Genomic DNA, 18948 nt, shown 5'->3' with positions numbered 1-18948 from the left:
GTGTCCCTTTGCCCTCCTCCCCTTCCAGGTCGGGGTCCCACCGCCATTCCAAGCCACAGCCTCTGAAAGGGCGCCTGAAGAGAGGGACTTTCCCATCCCTTAAGATCCTGCCCAAATGTTGCCCAAATAAAGCTTGCTGTGTGCTGCTGCCACCTTGTGGTTGTGTCCTTCCCTTGAGCAGCCCCCACATACTTGAGCTCTCTACAAGTGGCCTCGGGAAGGGATTCTCTCGGGTGACCTAGGAATCCGCATAGGGTCTACCCAATTGGCATATCGATCCCAGATGGCTGCAAGTGGCTGGGACTCAACGTCTCCAACACCTCAGGTTCAATTCAGCACAACGCTGCCCGGTGCGGTAGCACCTTTTCCAGACTCCCCCGTGCCTCGTCATCCAGGCCAAGCAGTGGTGCTAGTATTTAAGTGAACCCACCCCATCAAGAGCTGACTTTTGGGGTCAGAGGTGGGGAGCTAGCTGCCTGGGGAAGGAGGTCAGCCTGCCCACCTGGGTGCCCCACATGAGGCAGGCGCTGGATATTGTAAGACTATGGGCCTGAGCGGAGAAAGGACGAACAAGGTTGGGCTCCCTCCGACCCCAAACGGGCTCCAGTGGGAGGAGCTCCCTGTGGCCGGGCCAGTGTGATGGGGTACTCTGGGAGGAAGTCCTCATTCCTGGTGTCTGCTATGGCAGACACGTGAGCCAATCAGACATCAGGCCAAAGCTGGTCTCTGTACCCTCGGAGAAGACACCTCAGCCATCGTGACACTCCATTATGCTGCCGTGATGTCATCCTTCTGGCTTCTCTCTGGAGGGATACAGGGATCCCAACCTTCGGGCTGAGTCAGCAGCACTACTCAAAGTGACTCAAGGCAAGTTTATATACCTGTCTCTTCCCCACGCCCCAGCCCCAAGAAAGAGTAGGAGCATTCACAGTAAAATGGCAGCAAAGCCCTTTTACACTGTACGTGCAATCTTGCAAATAACGATATTCGGTTTCATTTCAGATGAACGAAAATTCAAAGAACTTATTATGAAAATAAATAACAGCATTGATTGAGCACTTTTTATATACTTGATACACTAGACACTGGTTCTTGTACCTTATCTCCTTTAACCCTGTCAAAGTCCTAGGAGATAACCTACCCCATGAGAAAAACGAGGTGAAAAGCCAACATCCTCAAGTTCACAGTTAACGTGGGGGGGGGGGGTGGACTTGGACCGTAGATTCTAGAGCTCTTACCACGACCGTCTCTCCAAATGCCCTGATTACGTAAATCTCCTCAAAGAATTACCCAGAGGACAAAAAGTTGAGGCCAAGACAAACACAGGGGGCAGAGTAACAGGAAGGGACACACTGCTGCTTTGAAGGAAATTCACCCATTCTTGGCAGGTGATTGGTGAAGAGGCAGGCCACCAGCTCCGGCCCATCGGCCTTACCTGGCACCCTACCAGCTGCTGTTCCACCAACTGCTGCATGTCCGCGTTTAATGTTTCCGGCTCGAATGCCACGTTGGCTTGGTGCAGCCACAGCTCCAGCTCGGCCACCTGGGTCTTGCAAGCATGGAGGATGTCTGCAGGCTTCAGCCCGGGTTTCTCCACCGTGGCCTCCACGTCCCCGTGCTCGACAGAAAAGCCCAGAGCTGCGGCCTTGAGAGGACGTGTGGCGCCCTAAGATAAACCCAAGGATAATCCAGCAGTGAAAAGCCACGGAGTCCAAAGTTTTCAGGGCTGAACTCGCAAGAACCTGTGAACTTCCAGCATTTCCCCAGTTAAAAGAAAACAAACAAGGGCAGAAGAAATAAGAAAGAGAAAAGAGAAATGCACCTCCACGCTCATGGCAACAATCACGTGACCCGGTGCCCCAGGTTTCCAAGGAGCTGATCTGCATGTACACAGGTAGTGTTCCCAGGCACGGAGGACGCAAATGGGCTCGCAGTTCATTAAACAGCAAGTGGGCCCCAGGAGACAGGTGAGTGTGAGGGGAGAGGGTGTGCATGTGGGTGTGCGTGTCTGAAACTTTTCAGCGAATTGGCCAGCATTTGAATTTGTGTGACACATGATTAAGCAATGCTTACATTGCTGTGAGCTCTGATCTAACAGAAAAAAAGGGCTCTTGACACATGGGCTGGGATACAAGGTTACGTTAGAGTAGGTTAGAAATATTTTAGCGCTTCCCCTCACCCCAACATACATGCTACTACTCATCTAAATTTCTCCCTATTAAAAGTAGCTTGAGTCAAATAAAGAGCTTCGGTGGGGTAATCTGGACATTTTTCTCCTATCCTTCAGAGAGAATACCTGAAACAAATTTTCACCATCTAGATACTCAAATATTATTAAGGACTAGATGCTTCTAGTAAAAGACAGCATGATGTAGGACATGTTCTGTTTACACTGAAAATACCTGGGTTGCTTATCAGTCCAAAAGAAAAATGTCTCCCAGATACCAAGTCCAGGCATTCTATTAATAATATATTAGATATTTTCAATTTGGAATTAAAAGATGATCTGATACAGAGACATATTTGCTTCCAACATCCTTTTCCAGAATATTGGAAGATTCTTTTTTTTTTTTTTTTTTCAACGTTTATTTATTTTTGGGACAGAGAGAGACAGAGCATGAACGGGGGAGGGGCAGAGAGAGAGGGAGACACAGAATCGGAAACAGGCTCCAGGCTCTGAGCCATCAGCCCAGAGCCCGACGCGGGGCTCGAACTCACGGACCGCGAGATCGTGACCTGGCTGAAGTCGGACGCTTAACCGACTGCGCCACCCAGGCGCCCCAAGAATATTGGAAGACTCTATCGACCGTTCTAGAAAAATGCCTCTAGGAATAAGGACCAGTGTTTTGCTCTAAAAATTATTGATCTCAACAAATATTTTATCAATTACGATTATGCTGAAATACGAAGTTTTCTATATAAGACTCTGCTAACATTAGCATCTAATAAGGCACAATTCTGGCCACAAATTTCTAATGGGGATTGTTCACAAGTGTATACCCTCCTTCAACTCAAATGCACATTTCCCAGTGTCTGTAGAATTTTATTTAAACAGAGAGCTTTCAGTACAACAGAGGTAAACAAAATAGGCAGGTGGTAACAAAAACATGCAGGGTGTGAAAATACCCCTTTTTCACACACATGGGGAGTATCAGGAAAGCTGGCTTAGCAGAAGTTGTACTTGTTCCCCTTGACCATTAACTTCACGTATGTTTGCTCTTTTCTGCCAAAACACACCTTCTCCCTTGCCTTCATCAGTATTTTTTTTTTTTCAAGAATCCCCTTCTTAAGGAGGTCTTCCCTTGCCCTGTGATTCTCGGCAGAGTCGGGTCTACGCTTGGATTCAGCTGGTTTCAATTTTCTTTTTGAATTCTGGTTTTTTTAAATGTTTATTTATTTTGAGAGAGAGCAAGCAGGGGAGGGACAACGAGAGAGAGAGAGAGAGAGAGAGGGAGAGAGAGAGAGAGAGACAGAGAATCCCAAGTGGGCTCCACGCTGTCAGTGCGCAGCCCCACGCGGGGCTTGAACTCACGAACCGTGAGATCATGACCTGACGCTTAACCCACATGAGCCACCCAGGTTCCCTTTAATTGATTTCTTTTAAAAGGCAACACCGGGGCGCCTGGGTGGCGCAGTCGGTTAAGCGTCCGACTTCAGCCAGGTCATGATCTCGCGGTCCGTGAGTTCGAGCCCCGCGTCGGGCTCTGGGCTGATGGCTCAGAGCCTGGAGCCTGTTTCGGATTCTGTGTCTCCCTCTCTCTCTGCCCCTCCCCCGTTCATGCTCTGTCTCTCTCTGTCCCAAAAATAAATAAACGTTGAAAAAAAATTAAAAAAAAAAAGGCAACACCTGTGTGATTGTACGGCCAGACACCCAATTGCTAGTCATCTGATTGTTTTCTAGTTTTCAGGTATTGCTATAATTTAGTGGCAAAGCTTTTAGGATCCTCTTTTTTTTTGTGTCACCTGAGGTAACAATCAGTAATATTAATTAATTAGTCTGTAATAACAGATTTACCATCCACCTTCTTTATTTATTCAAAAACATGATCGGAGCACCTAATCGTATACCACACACATTTTTTAATGGCAATATTGAATTTCTTTGCTTTTTCACTCACTGAATTAATCAGAAAACAAGGAAGCTGGATCACTAATCTGGGTTTTATTTGCTAGTTATTTAAAACCGAAAAGAATCCAAAGGTGAATGGGAGAAAAAAAGAACATTTGCAACCATAGAAACCGCAATAGCCAAAGGTGGCCTGGGAAACCTGCCAGTAACCAGTTCATCCACCTCTTTTCATAGTCAAAGAAACCCAAGTTCGTTTACCACTTAAGCAATTCACACACCTCCCTTTTCACCACATTGCTTCTCAGAAGCTCAGGCCCAGACATAAGTTATTTGCCTGAGGTCACAAGGCTCTGCTATCTTTTAGCCTAGAGTCTACAGTTTTTTCCACAATCACACCCCTGCTGAATATCTTCTCTAAATGATAGCCCCAAATTCTAAAAGCAGAATGATTTAAGTGGGTATTTTATGACTGCACATCTTGAGGGGCTAAAAAGTATTACCACCATTTCTTGTTAAAGAGAATCATGGCATTTCTACCGCATAATTGTAAATTAAACTACCTAACTCTCTTTTGGGCTCTAGGGCCAGACCCCCATGCTAAGTGTGATACACAGATCCTCTCATTATCGCCCACCACAAGCCCTCATTATTTCCAGTGCACAGATGAGGAAATTAAGGCACAGAGAGGTGATTCAGATTGCCTGTGGTCACCCAACAAGTAAGCAGAAGCAGGATTCAATCCCTGATTTCCATTATGCCTTGGGGTCTCCAAGTCCACATTCTTCTCGTGACCTTGCCAATGCTCTCGTATCTAATTTGCCTCTCAGTTCGTGAATGTCCCACTGCTTGGTTTCCGCAGCAACAGGATTCCGTTAAAATGCAGGTGAATTTTCTGGCAGTGGCTGTATGTCATGCCAAAATACCAACCCTTTAAATTTACCCCTTAATATTTTACAGTCAATTCTACAAATGCCCGTAAGTCTCCCCCCCCCCCCCCCCGCAAGCACCACAACACACACACACACACTTGTTCTGAAAGGCAGGATTGCCTGGCTCAAGTGCAATACCCAAGTGCACCTGCACGAACACTAGCCATGCCACTGGGATGGCGTGGTGGCGGTGTATTCTGAGGCCAAACCTACCCGGGTTTCACGTCTTTCAGTACTAAACGTTCAAATTAGGAAGGCAGTTGGGAATAGCCTAGGTTTGACTCCTCACGCCTCCATTCACCAGCTGTACCTCCACTCTTTAAATTCTGATTCCCTCATTTGTAAACTTATGGTAGCTACTAATCTACCGTATTTAATCTGAGGAATAAGCAGCAAGCCTAAATGCTTCTTATGGGATAGGCAGTTAATCAATATTAGCTCCCCTCCACCTCCGGGGCCCTCACCAGTTATGTCGACAGAAGAAAGAAATAGTTGTTAGTGGAAAGGCTTGTTCATCCTGACAAATAGGTAGCAAGCAGTAAATGATTCATCGCCCTGTGCCGTGCTTACTTTCGATGTCAACATCGATGGCAAACCTTCCAGTTCTCCAGCTTCATGGCACACGTGAAGATGTTAAAGTTCACAAAGAACTCTTGGCTTGATACACCAAATATTGCAGAACACAGAAAGCTGGTCATCCCTGGGTGCTCGTCCAGGTGCCTGAGTAGTTTGCTCGTTACCAACAGGGACTTACCTCTTCGGTTTGGTTGGGGCTCAGGGAAAATTCTGGGCCTTGCTCAGCGTTTACGGAGTCTGGCACAAGAACTTGTGCCATAGCATTCTCACATGTGCTTATTTTCTCAGTAGCCTCCTGTAAAGAAAAGAACCAGAGGTCCAGATAATTTCCTGCCCTTGCTGCCAGGTGAGCTACTTTTCCTGCGCTAGCTCATTTTACATTCTCGCATGGTTGCAGAAGTGTCCAGAAAAGTCAAGCACATGTAGAGAAACATTTATTCGTTAGGAAAAAACCCAAAAAAACCAAAACAAAAAAACCCAAAAAAAACCAACTTCCTCAAGTTTGTCTTTATTTGAAAGACTTACATTTTCCAAAGCTCTCTAGCAAATGAGGAGCATATAAGGAAATCTACAGAATTCTGTATTTAAGTGGATTAATATGAGAACTAAAATTAAATGAAATTATATGGTAAAGGCATTTCAAATAATAGGGGAAAAGATCAATTTACTAAATTTGGGAATACTCAGGTATTTCACAAAAAAAATAACTGAATCCTTGTCTTACTTCTAATAATGGATTCTAATTGTATCTAAATTTAAATGTAAAAGTTATACTCTAAGAATTCTTGAAAAAAAAAAGAGTGAATCTTTTCTAATCTAGGAGTGGGGAAGGACTTTGAAAGCATGAAAATAAAAGGAAACACTCCTGGTATTAGCAGCCTAAGAAATAAAATAATAGTATTACCACAAAAAGCATCATAACTGAAGTTAAAAATAAAACAACAAACTGCATAACAGCTTACAGTGTGTTAATATCCTTAATATATTACTCTTATAAGTCAGTAAGGAAAACATCAACCCTTTTGTAGAGAAAAAAGTCAAATGGCATGAACAAGCAGTTCATAAAAGAAGAATACAAAAGGCAATAAACACTTAGTCAACATTCTTAGAATATAAATGTAATTTAGACCACTGGAGAAGTTTGGCTAAAGTTGAAAATATCCAATATCAGCTTGAGGTCAAGAAAGAGGCATTTCCATGTACTCCTGGCCGGAATAAAATTGATACAGTCTTTCTAGAGGGCAGTTTAAGAATATGGGTTATATTTTAAATGGATATATACTCCGATCCAGCACTCCCATTTATTAGGTTAACCAAGGTTAAACAATGGGAAAATAGGATATATACACAAATAATTAACATCACGTGGTGGGAAAGGTGTGGCTGTTCTAATCGACCAATCTTGCTCGTTCTACTTACAAGTTGCATGATCTTAGACAAGACAACTGGAACTCTGAGCCTTTACTTTATCTTTAAAGTGGGAATATAACCTACCTCACTCATGCATGTGATTACCAAGCAAGATGACATATATAAAGCATCTAGCAGTTCCTAACAAAACATTACTTTTCGGCTTCTTGTACTGAAAACGATCGCTGCTATTAGAAAGGTAACAACCAAGAACTAAAGGGAAAGCTTAGATAAATTGGAAAGGGAGGACAGCATCATGAAGAATCTGGGATGCCAGGCTAAGAAGAATGCATTTTAGTAGATAATCAGAATCCATGAAAGATTTCAGCATAGCAGTAATAGTTTTAGGAAAAGTCATCAGTGACTATTGTAGAAGATGTATATTTTATTTTAGGAAAAATAACTAGAGGCGGTAAACCCAAATAGAAGGCTACTCCAACAAAAGTCCAGGGCAGAAGTCACAATTGCCTGGAATAGGATGATGGCAAAATCATGGGAGGAGAAGAATGTAAAGATTGAATGGACCTCACCTGGCCACTGATTAGATATGAAAGTGAGGTATCTAAGAGGACTCTGAAGTTTGTCTTAGACTCTGAGGGAACAGTGGTGCTATAAACAGACGTCGAAAAATTAGGAAGAACTAGTTTTGAAGGAAACTTGATAAAATGGGTTTGAGATGAAAGAAAATACTTGCAAAAAAAGAAATCCATCAGGAAGGCAGAAATGTAAAACAGAATTAAAGGAAAAGTCAAGACAAGAGATTTGATGGGATCACTGGCAGAGGGACGACCAAACCTGTGGGAGGAGATAAAACTGCCCTGAGGGAAAGAGAAGGAAGAGAAGAGAACCCTGGATGGGGCAAGTGAAGGGGATGGGGGAGGGGCTGCAGGTAGGTGAGACAAGAAAGTGCAGAATTAAGAAAGTCAAAGGGTCCCTCATTTCAGGAAGAGATGTTGCTAGTGTCTAATGCTGGAGAGATCAATAAAGATGAGGACAAACAAAAGGGCACTAAACTGATGTTCCAGAAGGTCAATGGCAGTTTGAATAGAGCCAGGGGCAAAAACTTGATTACAAAAGGGGCCAAAGGTGAGGAGGCCAAGTAAAGATTTTGAGAGGTGAATGAGAAGCAGCACAGTAACTGACTAACCCGGAAGTAGGATCAAGAAAGTCAATGCATTAAAGTACCACGCTGAGCCCAGTACAGGACAGAAACACGTAAAACATGACGTTCTTGCCATTCACCAAACCGTGTCAGGTGTACGCATAAAAATGTGGTAAGTCATAAGTGAGGTTCAGCATGCTATCAGAATGAAGGGAGACAGCAGAGGTTTCTTGGAGGAAGTCAAAGTTGAGACAGCCTTTGTGGAGGAGGAGGAAGTCTACCTCCTGGGGAGGGGGAGACCGAATACTTCTCAGACTGAGAGGGAAGGAACCAGTCAAGAGGCAGAGACTGGAGCTACAGGTCTAGGCAGAACCCTGTGTGGAGGTGTCACGAAACAAGTGGCCTGGGGGGTAGGGCAGAGGGTAGCCCTGGACAGGAGACGGGAACAGGAGGCATTATGGATCACAATGATGCTGGGATGTTTCAGGCACAAGGGGAAAACATCACTTTCACGTTAATTTCTGATGATTTTCTAAGTTGAGGGCATTTGCCCTCGAGTTTGAGAGGTTGGAGAAGATTTAGAAGGTCATAGAGCAAAACAGACATGAATACGCATTATGCACTACTCTGTTCAAAAAGAGGATTATGGGGAGACCCCTCGCCACAATGACTTCCAAAAGAGAGGCGTGTTAGATGCTTTGAAACACTACAGTGAACCTTTTGAAGGGGGACTCCTTTGAGTTATCTGTTTTGTTAGTCTCAATTCTCACATATGGAGTGCTCAGAAAATACTTTCCTGTTATCACCAAGCACCCAATAGAACTGCAAATAATAAGCAAGTACTTGGCTGTTTTTGAATTTGTGAAGACATAATGGTGAGAAACTTAAAAAAATTCAGCCCAGACAGCTTCCCCCCCCCAAGCAATGTTTCAAACAAGAAATTCTTCGGACTTACTTCCCTTACTATCCCTGCCAGCTCCCAACCACCGAGTGTATTCTACTCAAAACTACCTGAATGATCGTTCCAGAGGACGAGGATGCTCTGTCTTCCTCCATGTCCTGGTCGTGCTTGCAGAGTAAAGACCAAGATCCGGAAGATCGCTCTGCCGGCTTCTCTCCATTCTAACACAGTAACCAACTGATTAGCAAAGAAGTAATTTCCTACCATCCTAAGAGCATCCTACTCCTCTCTCACACAAAACTCAGTTCACCAGGCAGTACGACTGTAGCCCTTCATTCCCCCTCTCCCTCCATTTGTCATCTCCTTCTCTGGCTAACTAAATCGTAGGGGTCCAAATGGGCGTGCTCTTCCCGAAGCCTAAAATATACTCTGAAAAGTTGGAAGGCAGCTCACAGCACTCAAAAAAGGATCTTTAAAACCGTGCTTTAGGAATCTAATCTGCTTTGGTAAATGTAACCTTAAACGCCATCTTTAAAATAACAGCCTGATAAACGTGTATTCTTGCTACTGTCAGAGACAGACAATGGTTATGGTAAATAGATCAACTCAGAGGCAAACGCAGGTCTTAAATTAGAACCACGCTGCCTCCACTCTCCTCTCGCCCTGGAGCCTCCTCGGTTCTCATAATTGCCTCTGCCGTGGGGGGACATAATCAGATTACGAAGTTGTCTGATGGACTGAGCTGCAGTAAGCCTCTATTCTCCCTTGCCCTATCTACTCGGTTCCAGTGGCCTCGTCTTTAGGAAAGCAGGTGGTTCTGTGTGACAATGGAGCTATTTAACAATCCATAAAATGAGCACAGAAAGCGTCTAGCGATTACACGTGAGATAGAGAGACGATAAATTGGTGCAATTTTCTTCTCTTCGGCACAAGAGCCACTATAACTTTTGTCTTTAGGGTATGAAATGGAAATTGATACCAGGTAAGACAATTGTAAATTGTCTCGTTCAATCAGCTCTAATGAAGCGGTAAGGATCAGTAGAAGCGTAAGTTGCTAACGCAACTCTTCATATCCTTGGCAATGCTGTCTCAGACGAAAAAAGAAACCTGGAAGAATAAAGTTCTAAAGAGCACACTAGAAGCGCCCACCAGACAACATACTCTCAAAATTTCAGAGAATGTACTCGGAAGTCAGGATATGACCGAGAACTTCATTTTCTCCCATACGCCAACAAGTGTGTGTGGTTTACATTTATCCCACTCAGGCATGAAGTAGATTCAGATGCACTTAACGTTAATAATGTAAGAGAACAGCTTCAATCACCCTTATAAAACATCGGCATTCAATTTAAAAATCCTTGTGTTCCTATTCATTGTAAGCTCTTCCCATTGACCTTCTTTTAGAGATTTCGGTTCTAATGAAACTTGATGAGAAAATCAGGTTCCTTACTTCACTCTTCAGGGAGCTCTCTTCCGCCTCTTCCTTGAGCGCCGGCAGGAAAGACATGGAACTTTTGTTCAACTGAAAGGCACAGCACAAATACTTGCAGCCAGGTTGCGGTTCAACATCATTAGGATCCTGGCCTGGCTGTGCTTTTATGCAGCTAATTTTTTACTCGCTTGATTCAAGATGCCCACCCACCCAAGCAGCCTCCGGGTGAGGCAACTTTCAGCTAATCCCGCCACATATCATGACTCGGTCAAATCTTTCATCATTTTCACCTGCATTGCCCTCTCTGGCCCCTCATCCATCAGTTGAGAACGTGATCCCCTAGTGTGGACTCAGGGGGCTTAGAGTGGTGCTGGATCCATTTCTGAGTTTGCACTGGGCTGACTGGTGAGGACAAAGACACTTCACGGGTGACTCCCACCCACCTGCCCGTGGAATTTCATACACACCTCCTTCAGTAACTCAGGCATAAAAATTCCGGGTTGAGTCCAGAACAGACACACCCCAAGGGTTTATATTCCCTAGCGAGCAATCTCAGCCACAGTATCTCCACTTTAAAAAATTCCTGTAGGCCATCGACATAGATGCCACAGGTTTTTCAGCTGAAAAAATAACCCCAATTTAATACTCTCGTGAAAAAGCGGGACCAGCATTAGCCTAAAGTCTTACCCACCTTCCACTCAGAGCCCTCCCTCTCAGCCACTCCTTCCTCTTCTGAGGTTCCGATTGATGGCATTTCTTGTTCTAATTCTTGCTGGTCCCGCTGTAAATGCTGGTGAAGGTTTAGTATGGCAGCCTTCAGGTCCACCAACAGGTCCTCTTTCTTCTGGTTCAAACTCAGAATCTGCTGTTCCATACCTTCAATTTCTCCCTGTGCGGAGAGAGAGTTTGCATTGCATTTGGCGGTCTGAGGCCTGTGCATGCCCCTGGGAGCTGTGTCGTTCGGTAGAAGGCAGGACGAGTTTCCTATGCTGTTTGGCAGGCAGCACCAGGAGTGAGTGTCTGCCTGGGCACAGGTCCTCCCCATCCTGGCAGCGTTTCCAAGTGACCTAGTGAGCACTTATGAGCTCACTTATAGGATGACTTAGGCTCACCTGACACTTGGTCTATCAATTCTCTGGGAGGAGGGTCAAGCCAAGGCTCAGAGATTTGTAACAAGCTTCGTGGGGGGCCTGGCATATGCAGTCACCGATCTAGTGGCAACAGGACTGACTACTCGAATTCACAGGCTCAGGGCCTGGGAAGCTTCTCAGGAGATCTGTAAGCAGACTAACACTCAGGAACCACTGAGAGAAAACAGGGTGAGAAATCTCATGCCTCCGTCATTGCTTCTGAAGCGTTCTTTCGTATTACTGAATTCGTTTACTTTTTCCTCACAAAGTTTCCTACCAAATGGGAATAAACAAGCAAATAAAGGTAGTGTGAAGTGTCACTTACCATGGGAATGATGGACAGATGATTTCAAGCTTTATAACGTGACTTTAAAAATTTGTATGATTGGGGGCCCCTGCCTGGCTCAGTCGGCTAAGCGTCTGACTTCAGCTCAGGTCGTGATCTCGTGGTTTGTGAGTTTGAGCCCCACACGGGGCTCTCTGCTGTCAGTACAGAGCCTGCTTCGGATCCTCTGTCCCCCACCTCTCTCTGTCCCTTCCCTGCTCTCGCATATGTGCTCTCTCTCTCTCTCTCAAAAATGAATAAACAAAAAAAGCTTTTAAAATTTCTTGTATGATTGATGTGTGGGAATAAAATGTCTTATACGTGGGTAGAAGTACAGTTTGTCCGTCTAAGACAAATATAGAATATCAGAATCGTAGATTTGGAGGAGAGAGCAGGTGTCTGATCTAGCATCCTCCTCTCTAGCACCCCTGAAAGGCATCATTCCATCTCTGCATGAGCCTTGCAGCGAACGCTGCATCAGAAGACAACCTGCTCCTTATCAGCAAAGCTTCACGTATTGGAGTTCTGTTCCTAACACAGTCCTTAAACTCCTGTTCATTTGTTTCCTCCTTCCTTCTTTCTTTCCATCTATCGATCCATCCATCCTACACACATTCATAGAATTATTACTTTTTTTTTTTTACAGAGAAATTTACTATGTCTCCAAGTATAAGTAAGGGTTCTGAAGTCCAGAGAGGTGATTTTTCCAGGGCTGCAGCTAGCCAGTGACAGAGCACAGACCTGGACTTCCTGACATCCTACCTCCACGGTCTCCTGCTCCTGCCTACATTTGGACACCAATAACCCTCGTCTGTCTGAAGTTAAACTTCTTGTGATTGCTTTGGGAAAAGATAACTGAATTAAAAAGGAGTTGGCAGTGCTGTGTGCATGTGTCCATTTTCAATAAACACTAAACTTCAGAGGTATAGTGCCTCCCAGCAGACATAATACTATAGCCATTGGAAGAACCCTAAGTGAAAAAAAAAGAACAGTCTGCATACCACAAATATGGATGCGCAGTAGGGCACAGAGCAGCCACTCTCAAAGTGGCATCTGCAGACTGCTGGGGGTTCACATTCTATGAGGTCAAGGTCATTTTCAAAATAATACTAAAACGTTATTTGCCCTTTTCACTCTGTTGACATTTTTCACTATATGCTATGACAAAAGCAGTGGTGGGTACAACCACTGACACTTTATACGAATCAAGGCAGGGACATCAACTATATGAGTTACTAGATTATTCACTCTCATGTGCTTAACTGTAAAAAACAAAGAAAAAGCCAGTTCACTTAAGAATACCCTAGAGAAAGAACATGCATTTCTAATATTCTGTGGGACACAATAGAAAGCACGCATAAAGCTCTTTCCCTGTGTGCCCAAGTATGATGGCTGAGAAAAAGCTCTGTGTGATTATTTACGTTTTGCGCTGAACTACATTTTCATACAACGCTATTTTTACTTGGAAAAAAACAGCTACTAAGCTATACATATATATAAATACTAACAGATTTTTCTGAAGAGATAAATGTTAATATTAATAAATGTGAAGTTTTAACACTGACTACTGAAATGTGGACATATTTGGAGTATCTATGTAACTAGCAAAACGTTTTTTTTTCTAATGATCAAGCACGATGTCATAAAGCCATGCATGGTTGGGAGAGCCATTCAAAGTACAAAGAGACCAAAGGATCTTAATATAAGAGTGTGAAAAGTTCATTGACAGGACTTGGGATTCCATTTAGCAGCAAACCTGTGAGTAACTTCTACTCGTTGGAGCTTAGTGTAGTTTCAAAGAATGTTCACAATTATTCAGAAGGGTTATGAAAACATTCCTTTCTTTTCAAGTACATGTTGAGAGGTTGGACTGTTTTTACACACTTCAAACTAAACTACATACCTCAACAGATGGAATGTAGAAGCGATGAGAATCTAGCTGTCTTCTACCAAGGCAGACATTTCAGAGATTTGCAAAAATGTAAAACAACGTCACTCTTCTCACTACGTTTTCTTTTGGAAAATGTGATTTCTTCCACAAAAGATACGTTATTTCTATCAGTATGTACTAGGCTTGTTATTGTCATTTTAAAATAAACTAAATTATTCTTACATTTCTGAGTTTTCATTTCTTTCTATCTCAGTAGAGATGATTCATATAAACAAAAGCTCGTTGGGGCCTTAAAATTTTTTAACGTAATGGGAAATCGGACATATTTACAATACTGAGTCTTTACTGTTGAGTTCGCCTTACTGAGTCCAACACCTAATAGGTGTGTGAGTCACCTTGGACCCCTCCGTAAGTCACTTGCCTTAGGTCTCACAGCTAGCAAGTGTTGCAACCTGGCTTTGAATACCATAGCGATCGCCTGCCCAAACCAACCCGATGGTAGGATAGAAGCAGCTCTTTACAATCCTTGGCATACCATTAGGATTTTTTTTATAGAAGCACTAATTCGAAAACAAAGACTGAGAAAAAAAAATCTCTAGCGATAGGTTAACCTACACACCACTGTAACTGGGCCCCACAGGATACTGTTAATTGTGACGCATGGAAATGCTAATTAGTGTACGAAACTCTTCATTACAACAGTGGTCAGGGTCTTTACCTGTGAAGCCCAGCCTGCCCACACTGCCTGCCCCCTATCTCAGAAAGCTAGACGTAAAGTCAGGTTGCCCAAATTTCCTGTGTTCCATCAGCTTCTTCAGTAGCAGAGCAAATTCAGACCCCAATGCACCTATTTTATGAAATAGGAACGTATAAAGTCAATACATACATAATATACCTTCAACCGGAAGAGAGAAGTAGGAAATACACCGGACCATCACGAAGGCTTCTAGACACCAGTGGCTTAGTAAGTGATCATTGAAGGAACAGCAGGGCAAATAAATTAAAGAAACATACCTGTACCTGTGGCAGGTTGGCAGTTTGGTCTGGTGATATATGTTCATGGGAGAACTCGGCTGAATAATTATTTAAGATCTGCTTCAAATTTTCTATTTCCTCATTGCATTCATTAGTCTGTTTTATGGCCATCTATAAAATAACCCCCCCAAAAGAAGAATCTTTGTCATAACCTAAGGACTAGATTAATGGGTTACTTCCAATGTCCAACCCCACCACAAGTTTCAATTAATGACAGCAAATACAAACCCATACAGATTGCAATAGAAAATGGTAGCCTAAATACAGAGAGGAATGTTTGTAAAGCTGGCACCTGACTTTCTTGCTCTACTAGATGCCAGGACACCTTGGGCAGTGCTTGGAGTACAAGCATAATAAGACACAGCTTTGCTCTTAGTATTTCCAGTCTAGTGGGCTTATTTTGGGAAGCATTTTTTATGGCATGTTAACATCCAGGTGCCGAGTTCTATGAAATTACTGCTATGTCATAACATACTATTTTAATGCACACTCCATGTGATGCTTTCTATACTAGAAGGGTGATATTACTGATTCAGAGTGGAAAGGGCATCTGATTTGAAAGATGATGAATTTTCCCATTCCCATCATATCCTCACCTGGTATCCCTTGGGGATCTGTGATGTACATTTTATGAGTAAGAGGTACAGGGTTCAAGAGCAGTCTGAGTTTGCAGGAAAAGGCAAAATTAACCAGAACAATACACTGAATCTAGTGTTAAGGAAGTAGTGAAGCTCACACCTATTTGTGTACTAAATTGTATGATCAAAGTATGACGGAAAGATAAAGTATAGATGTTTCCTTGGTATGCTACACAATGAAGCAAATGCCTTTTAAAAACTGCAAAGTTTCGGGCCAACACAAAATTCTTCCTTGTAGGGCACCTGGGTGGCTCAGTAGATTGGGTGGCTGACTTCAGCTCAGGTCGTGATCTCACAGCTCAAGAGTTCAACCACGCATCGGGCTCTGTGCTGACAGCTCGGAGCCTGGAGCCTGCTTTGGATTCTGGGTCTCCCTGTCTCTCTGCCCCTCCCCCGCTCACATTCTGTCTGTCTCTCAAAAATAAACATTAAAAAAAAAAAAAACCTTTCTGAACATTTTCTTTGTATTTTCTTTAATATTTAACCATAATTTTGGCTGTGAGCTGGAAATAAATAACTACGTTCGCTGCACACACCTGTTACCCCACCCTTGATAATGAGCTACATCCTATTACCCACCCCACCCCCCAAATAACTTGTCTTGTTTTCCACGGTGAGGGCACTTAAAATCTCCAAAGTAGGACTTGAAAGAAATGTACCAGATTCTAATGATTTTCATTACCAGTGTCTTACTTAATTTTGAAATATGAGATGACACTTGATTTCCACGAGCACAATAACATGGAAAATTTTAGCAGCACAGTCTGATACCTTACTTGGCACAAAATATAATTTCCTCTTCTATTTTCCCCTTCTCATCCTGTGAAGAAACCCCTTAAAAGTATAGTTACAACTGTTATTTTCTTTTCCTGACCAGGAAACCAATAAAGCACAAAAAAAGCTTAAAAATAATAGATCAAACTGTCTATTTCTTTCTGTTTTCTTCTCTTTATAATATCAAAAAGGAGTACACAGAGTGCCAGATCTTTTTTTCTCCCCGTGGGTGCTAGACATCAGCTGATGAGCCAGGACAGAAAGATTTTATGAGCTAAGACTCAAACCAGAGATTACAGTATTCTCCAATCTTAGGAGAACACAGAGTAGCCAGCTAAATGGCAATGAAATTGAAGAGGGAGAAAGAGACAGCAGCTTTCTCCCTACAATCAGGTGGTGGTCAGGAAGGAGGGAAAATAACCTTTTCTCCTACCCCAACCTATCTAATCAGGAAAAGCAGGTGGAGGGGGGGGGAGGGTGTGGGATCTGCCAACAGAGTCGAAAAGTCTGTGGGATTTAAGGCTGTTTCAGCAACTTTCTCTTCTTGTGAAAGTGGTTGTTAACTTAGAAATGCAAATCAAAGAAAAATGTAATTTCTATCTAATAACGACTCCTGACTTGAGCCTGGAGATCAGTCAAAACATAAGAATTAACCCTCTGGGGAGATGCTGAAAGATGTCATCATTTAAAAGGAAGAGACCTTGATATGAAGAACGAAAGATACCAGGAGTCTAGAAACACAGATTTTTGTCCTGTTTGTACACAAATGAATCTGGACACGAGTTAACTCGGTGGTCCTTCAGCAAGTGATCTAATAAGCTTCTGACTCCTGTCTCCTTATATATAAAAATAAAGGTGGCAAAGTGCCCCTTCTATCTGTATCCCATGTTTGAATAGAAAATAAGATGATTAATGGGAAAGTGACCAAGAGTATAAAGAGATTATTATGGTGCTGGTTACTGTAAGGGTCTCACGAGGTTTGCAAATACACTGCTCAGGTTTAAATCTTTCTCCACAGCATTTACCCACGTGTGTTTTCAATAACTGCAGGACAGAATTAAACTGATCACAGTTATGCTTTAATGCCTTCAACTAAAGAAGAATAAGAACTGGGAAAATCACCTTAGCCTCATTTAAGCAGTAAGACACTCTCCTTTATCCAATGTCACATCCTGGATAATAATACCAGAAGAGACCAAAAAGAATCAACAGAGGCAGCATCTTGTGGTCACGGGAATCTCACCAACCCAACCATTAAAATTGAAAAGAAAACAGCTTTTGCTGAACATTTTCAGCCAATAAAGTTGGCTATTATCACACACTGCTCACCTTTAATAACTCATTTTGTTCCTGAGTCACATTTTCCAACAATTTTACATCTTGTAAAAGCTGATTCGTCCGCTGAAACACAGGGAGAGGCTTCATTCCTGTCTGGGGCAACCTCAGTTCTACTTGGTAAGACACTATTTCAGCAATGGTTTTCTTCATGGGACGTATGTTTTCAAGTATGACCTTAATTGTATCAGAGAAGCATGGTACGTAAATGAAAAGAAATGGCCACTGCTGAATCTGTTCAAAATTAAAATACTGTATGATTTAGTCTTTAATCTATAGTTTTGATTTTTTTAAGTTTTTTATTTTTATTTTATTTTATTTTTTAGAGAGAGAGAACAAGCTGGGATGGGGGCAGAGAGAGAGGAAGAGAGAGAGAATCACAAGCAGGCTCTGCACTGTCAGTGCAGAGCCTGATGTGGGGCTCGAACCCACAGACTGTGGGATCATGACCTGAGTTGAAATCAAGAGTCTGATGCTTAACCAAACGAGCCACCCAGATGCCCCTAAATTGTGATTTTTAAAGCATTTCCTTGGGGGGCGCCTGGGTGGCTTGGTCGGTTAAGCGTCCGACTTTGGCTCAGGTCATGATCTTGCGGTCCATGAGTTCGAGCCCTGCGTCGGGCTCTGTGCTGACAGCTCAGAGCCTGGAGCCTGTTTCAGATTCTGTGTCTCCCTCTCTCTGACCCTCCCCCATTCATGCTCTGTCTCTCTCTGTATCAAAAATAAATAAACGTTAAAAAAAAAATTAAAAAAAAAAAAGCATTTCCTTGGCTCAGGCTGAAAAGAACTCTTAGATCACTTGTGCCCCGATAGTGAAAGGTCTCTGGAAAGAATGCCTGGGGCAAGAGTAAACCTGCAGCACCAAGTTCTGCGTTTGGACCACCCTTGCCTTCCTTCTCTCCCTCCCTGACTCTCTGAAGAACTGTTGCTTTGCTTTGTGCCACCAGGCAGTGAGCTGTGCAAGGGCAGTTTCTGCCTCTTTCTGCCTCTTACTCACTTTCATAGCAATTGCACATAGCATGGGGCTTCCCACAGCGCAGGCCCTCAAAAGGTGCTTATTGAATTGTCCTGCCAAATTCCCTAAGTCCCAAAAGTATAATTATATTTTGCTTCAGTGACATCGGTTCCGTAAAAACCCGGACTTACATAATCTATAAATGCGAAGAGATTATTCCCTTTACTAAGAACTTCCTATCTATCACTTCTTTAACCGTCACAACAACCCTGGGAGGTAGGTATCAGAACCGCCATTTCACAATAAGGAAACTGGGTTCACAGAAGTTAGAAGACCCCGGGGAGGTCAGGCTATAAGAGGTAGGGCTGGGAGTTGAAGCCAGGCCTGCCTGATTCCCAAGCACATGCTGCTGACTGCTAGGCTGAGAGGAAATCCGTGTCTGTGTG

The 18948-nt window shown here is 43.2% G+C and overlaps 1 protein-coding gene across 5 annotated transcripts in view; it reads right to left on the bottom strand.

Moving 5' to 3' along the window:
- The window catches only part of SYNE2 (spectrin repeat containing nuclear envelope protein 2), a 228750-nt gene that overhangs the window by 101042 nt on the left and 108760 nt on the right, over positions 1–18948 (bottom strand). For 4 of the 5 annotated variants that reach the window (XM_030319270.1, XM_030319269.1, XM_030319271.1 and 1 more), the window contains exons 49-55: positions 17542–17724; positions 14780–14911; positions 11111–11308; positions 10438–10509; positions 9098–9208; positions 5753–5869; positions 1436–1666 (exon numbers count right to left, since the gene is read on the bottom strand). In XM_030319270.1, the coding sequence (XP_030175130.1) occupies positions 1436–1666; positions 5753–5869; positions 9098–9208; positions 10438–10509; positions 11111–11308; positions 14780–14911; positions 17542–17724 (1044 nt within the window). Of the gene's footprint in view, positions 1–1435; positions 1667–5752; positions 5870–9097; positions 9209–10437; positions 10510–11110; positions 11309–14779; positions 14912–17541; positions 17725–18948 lie in introns of those variants that run through there. The other variant, XM_032593370.1, reaches the window with a different exon arrangement.

The sequence above is a fragment of the Lynx canadensis genome, chromosome B3 (genome assembly GCF_007474595.2).
Source record: "Lynx canadensis isolate LIC74 chromosome B3, mLynCan4.pri.v2, whole genome shotgun sequence".
Lineage (NCBI taxonomy): Eukaryota > Metazoa > Chordata > Mammalia > Carnivora > Felidae > Lynx > Lynx canadensis.
This window is presented reverse-complemented; position numbering and strand designations above follow the sequence as displayed.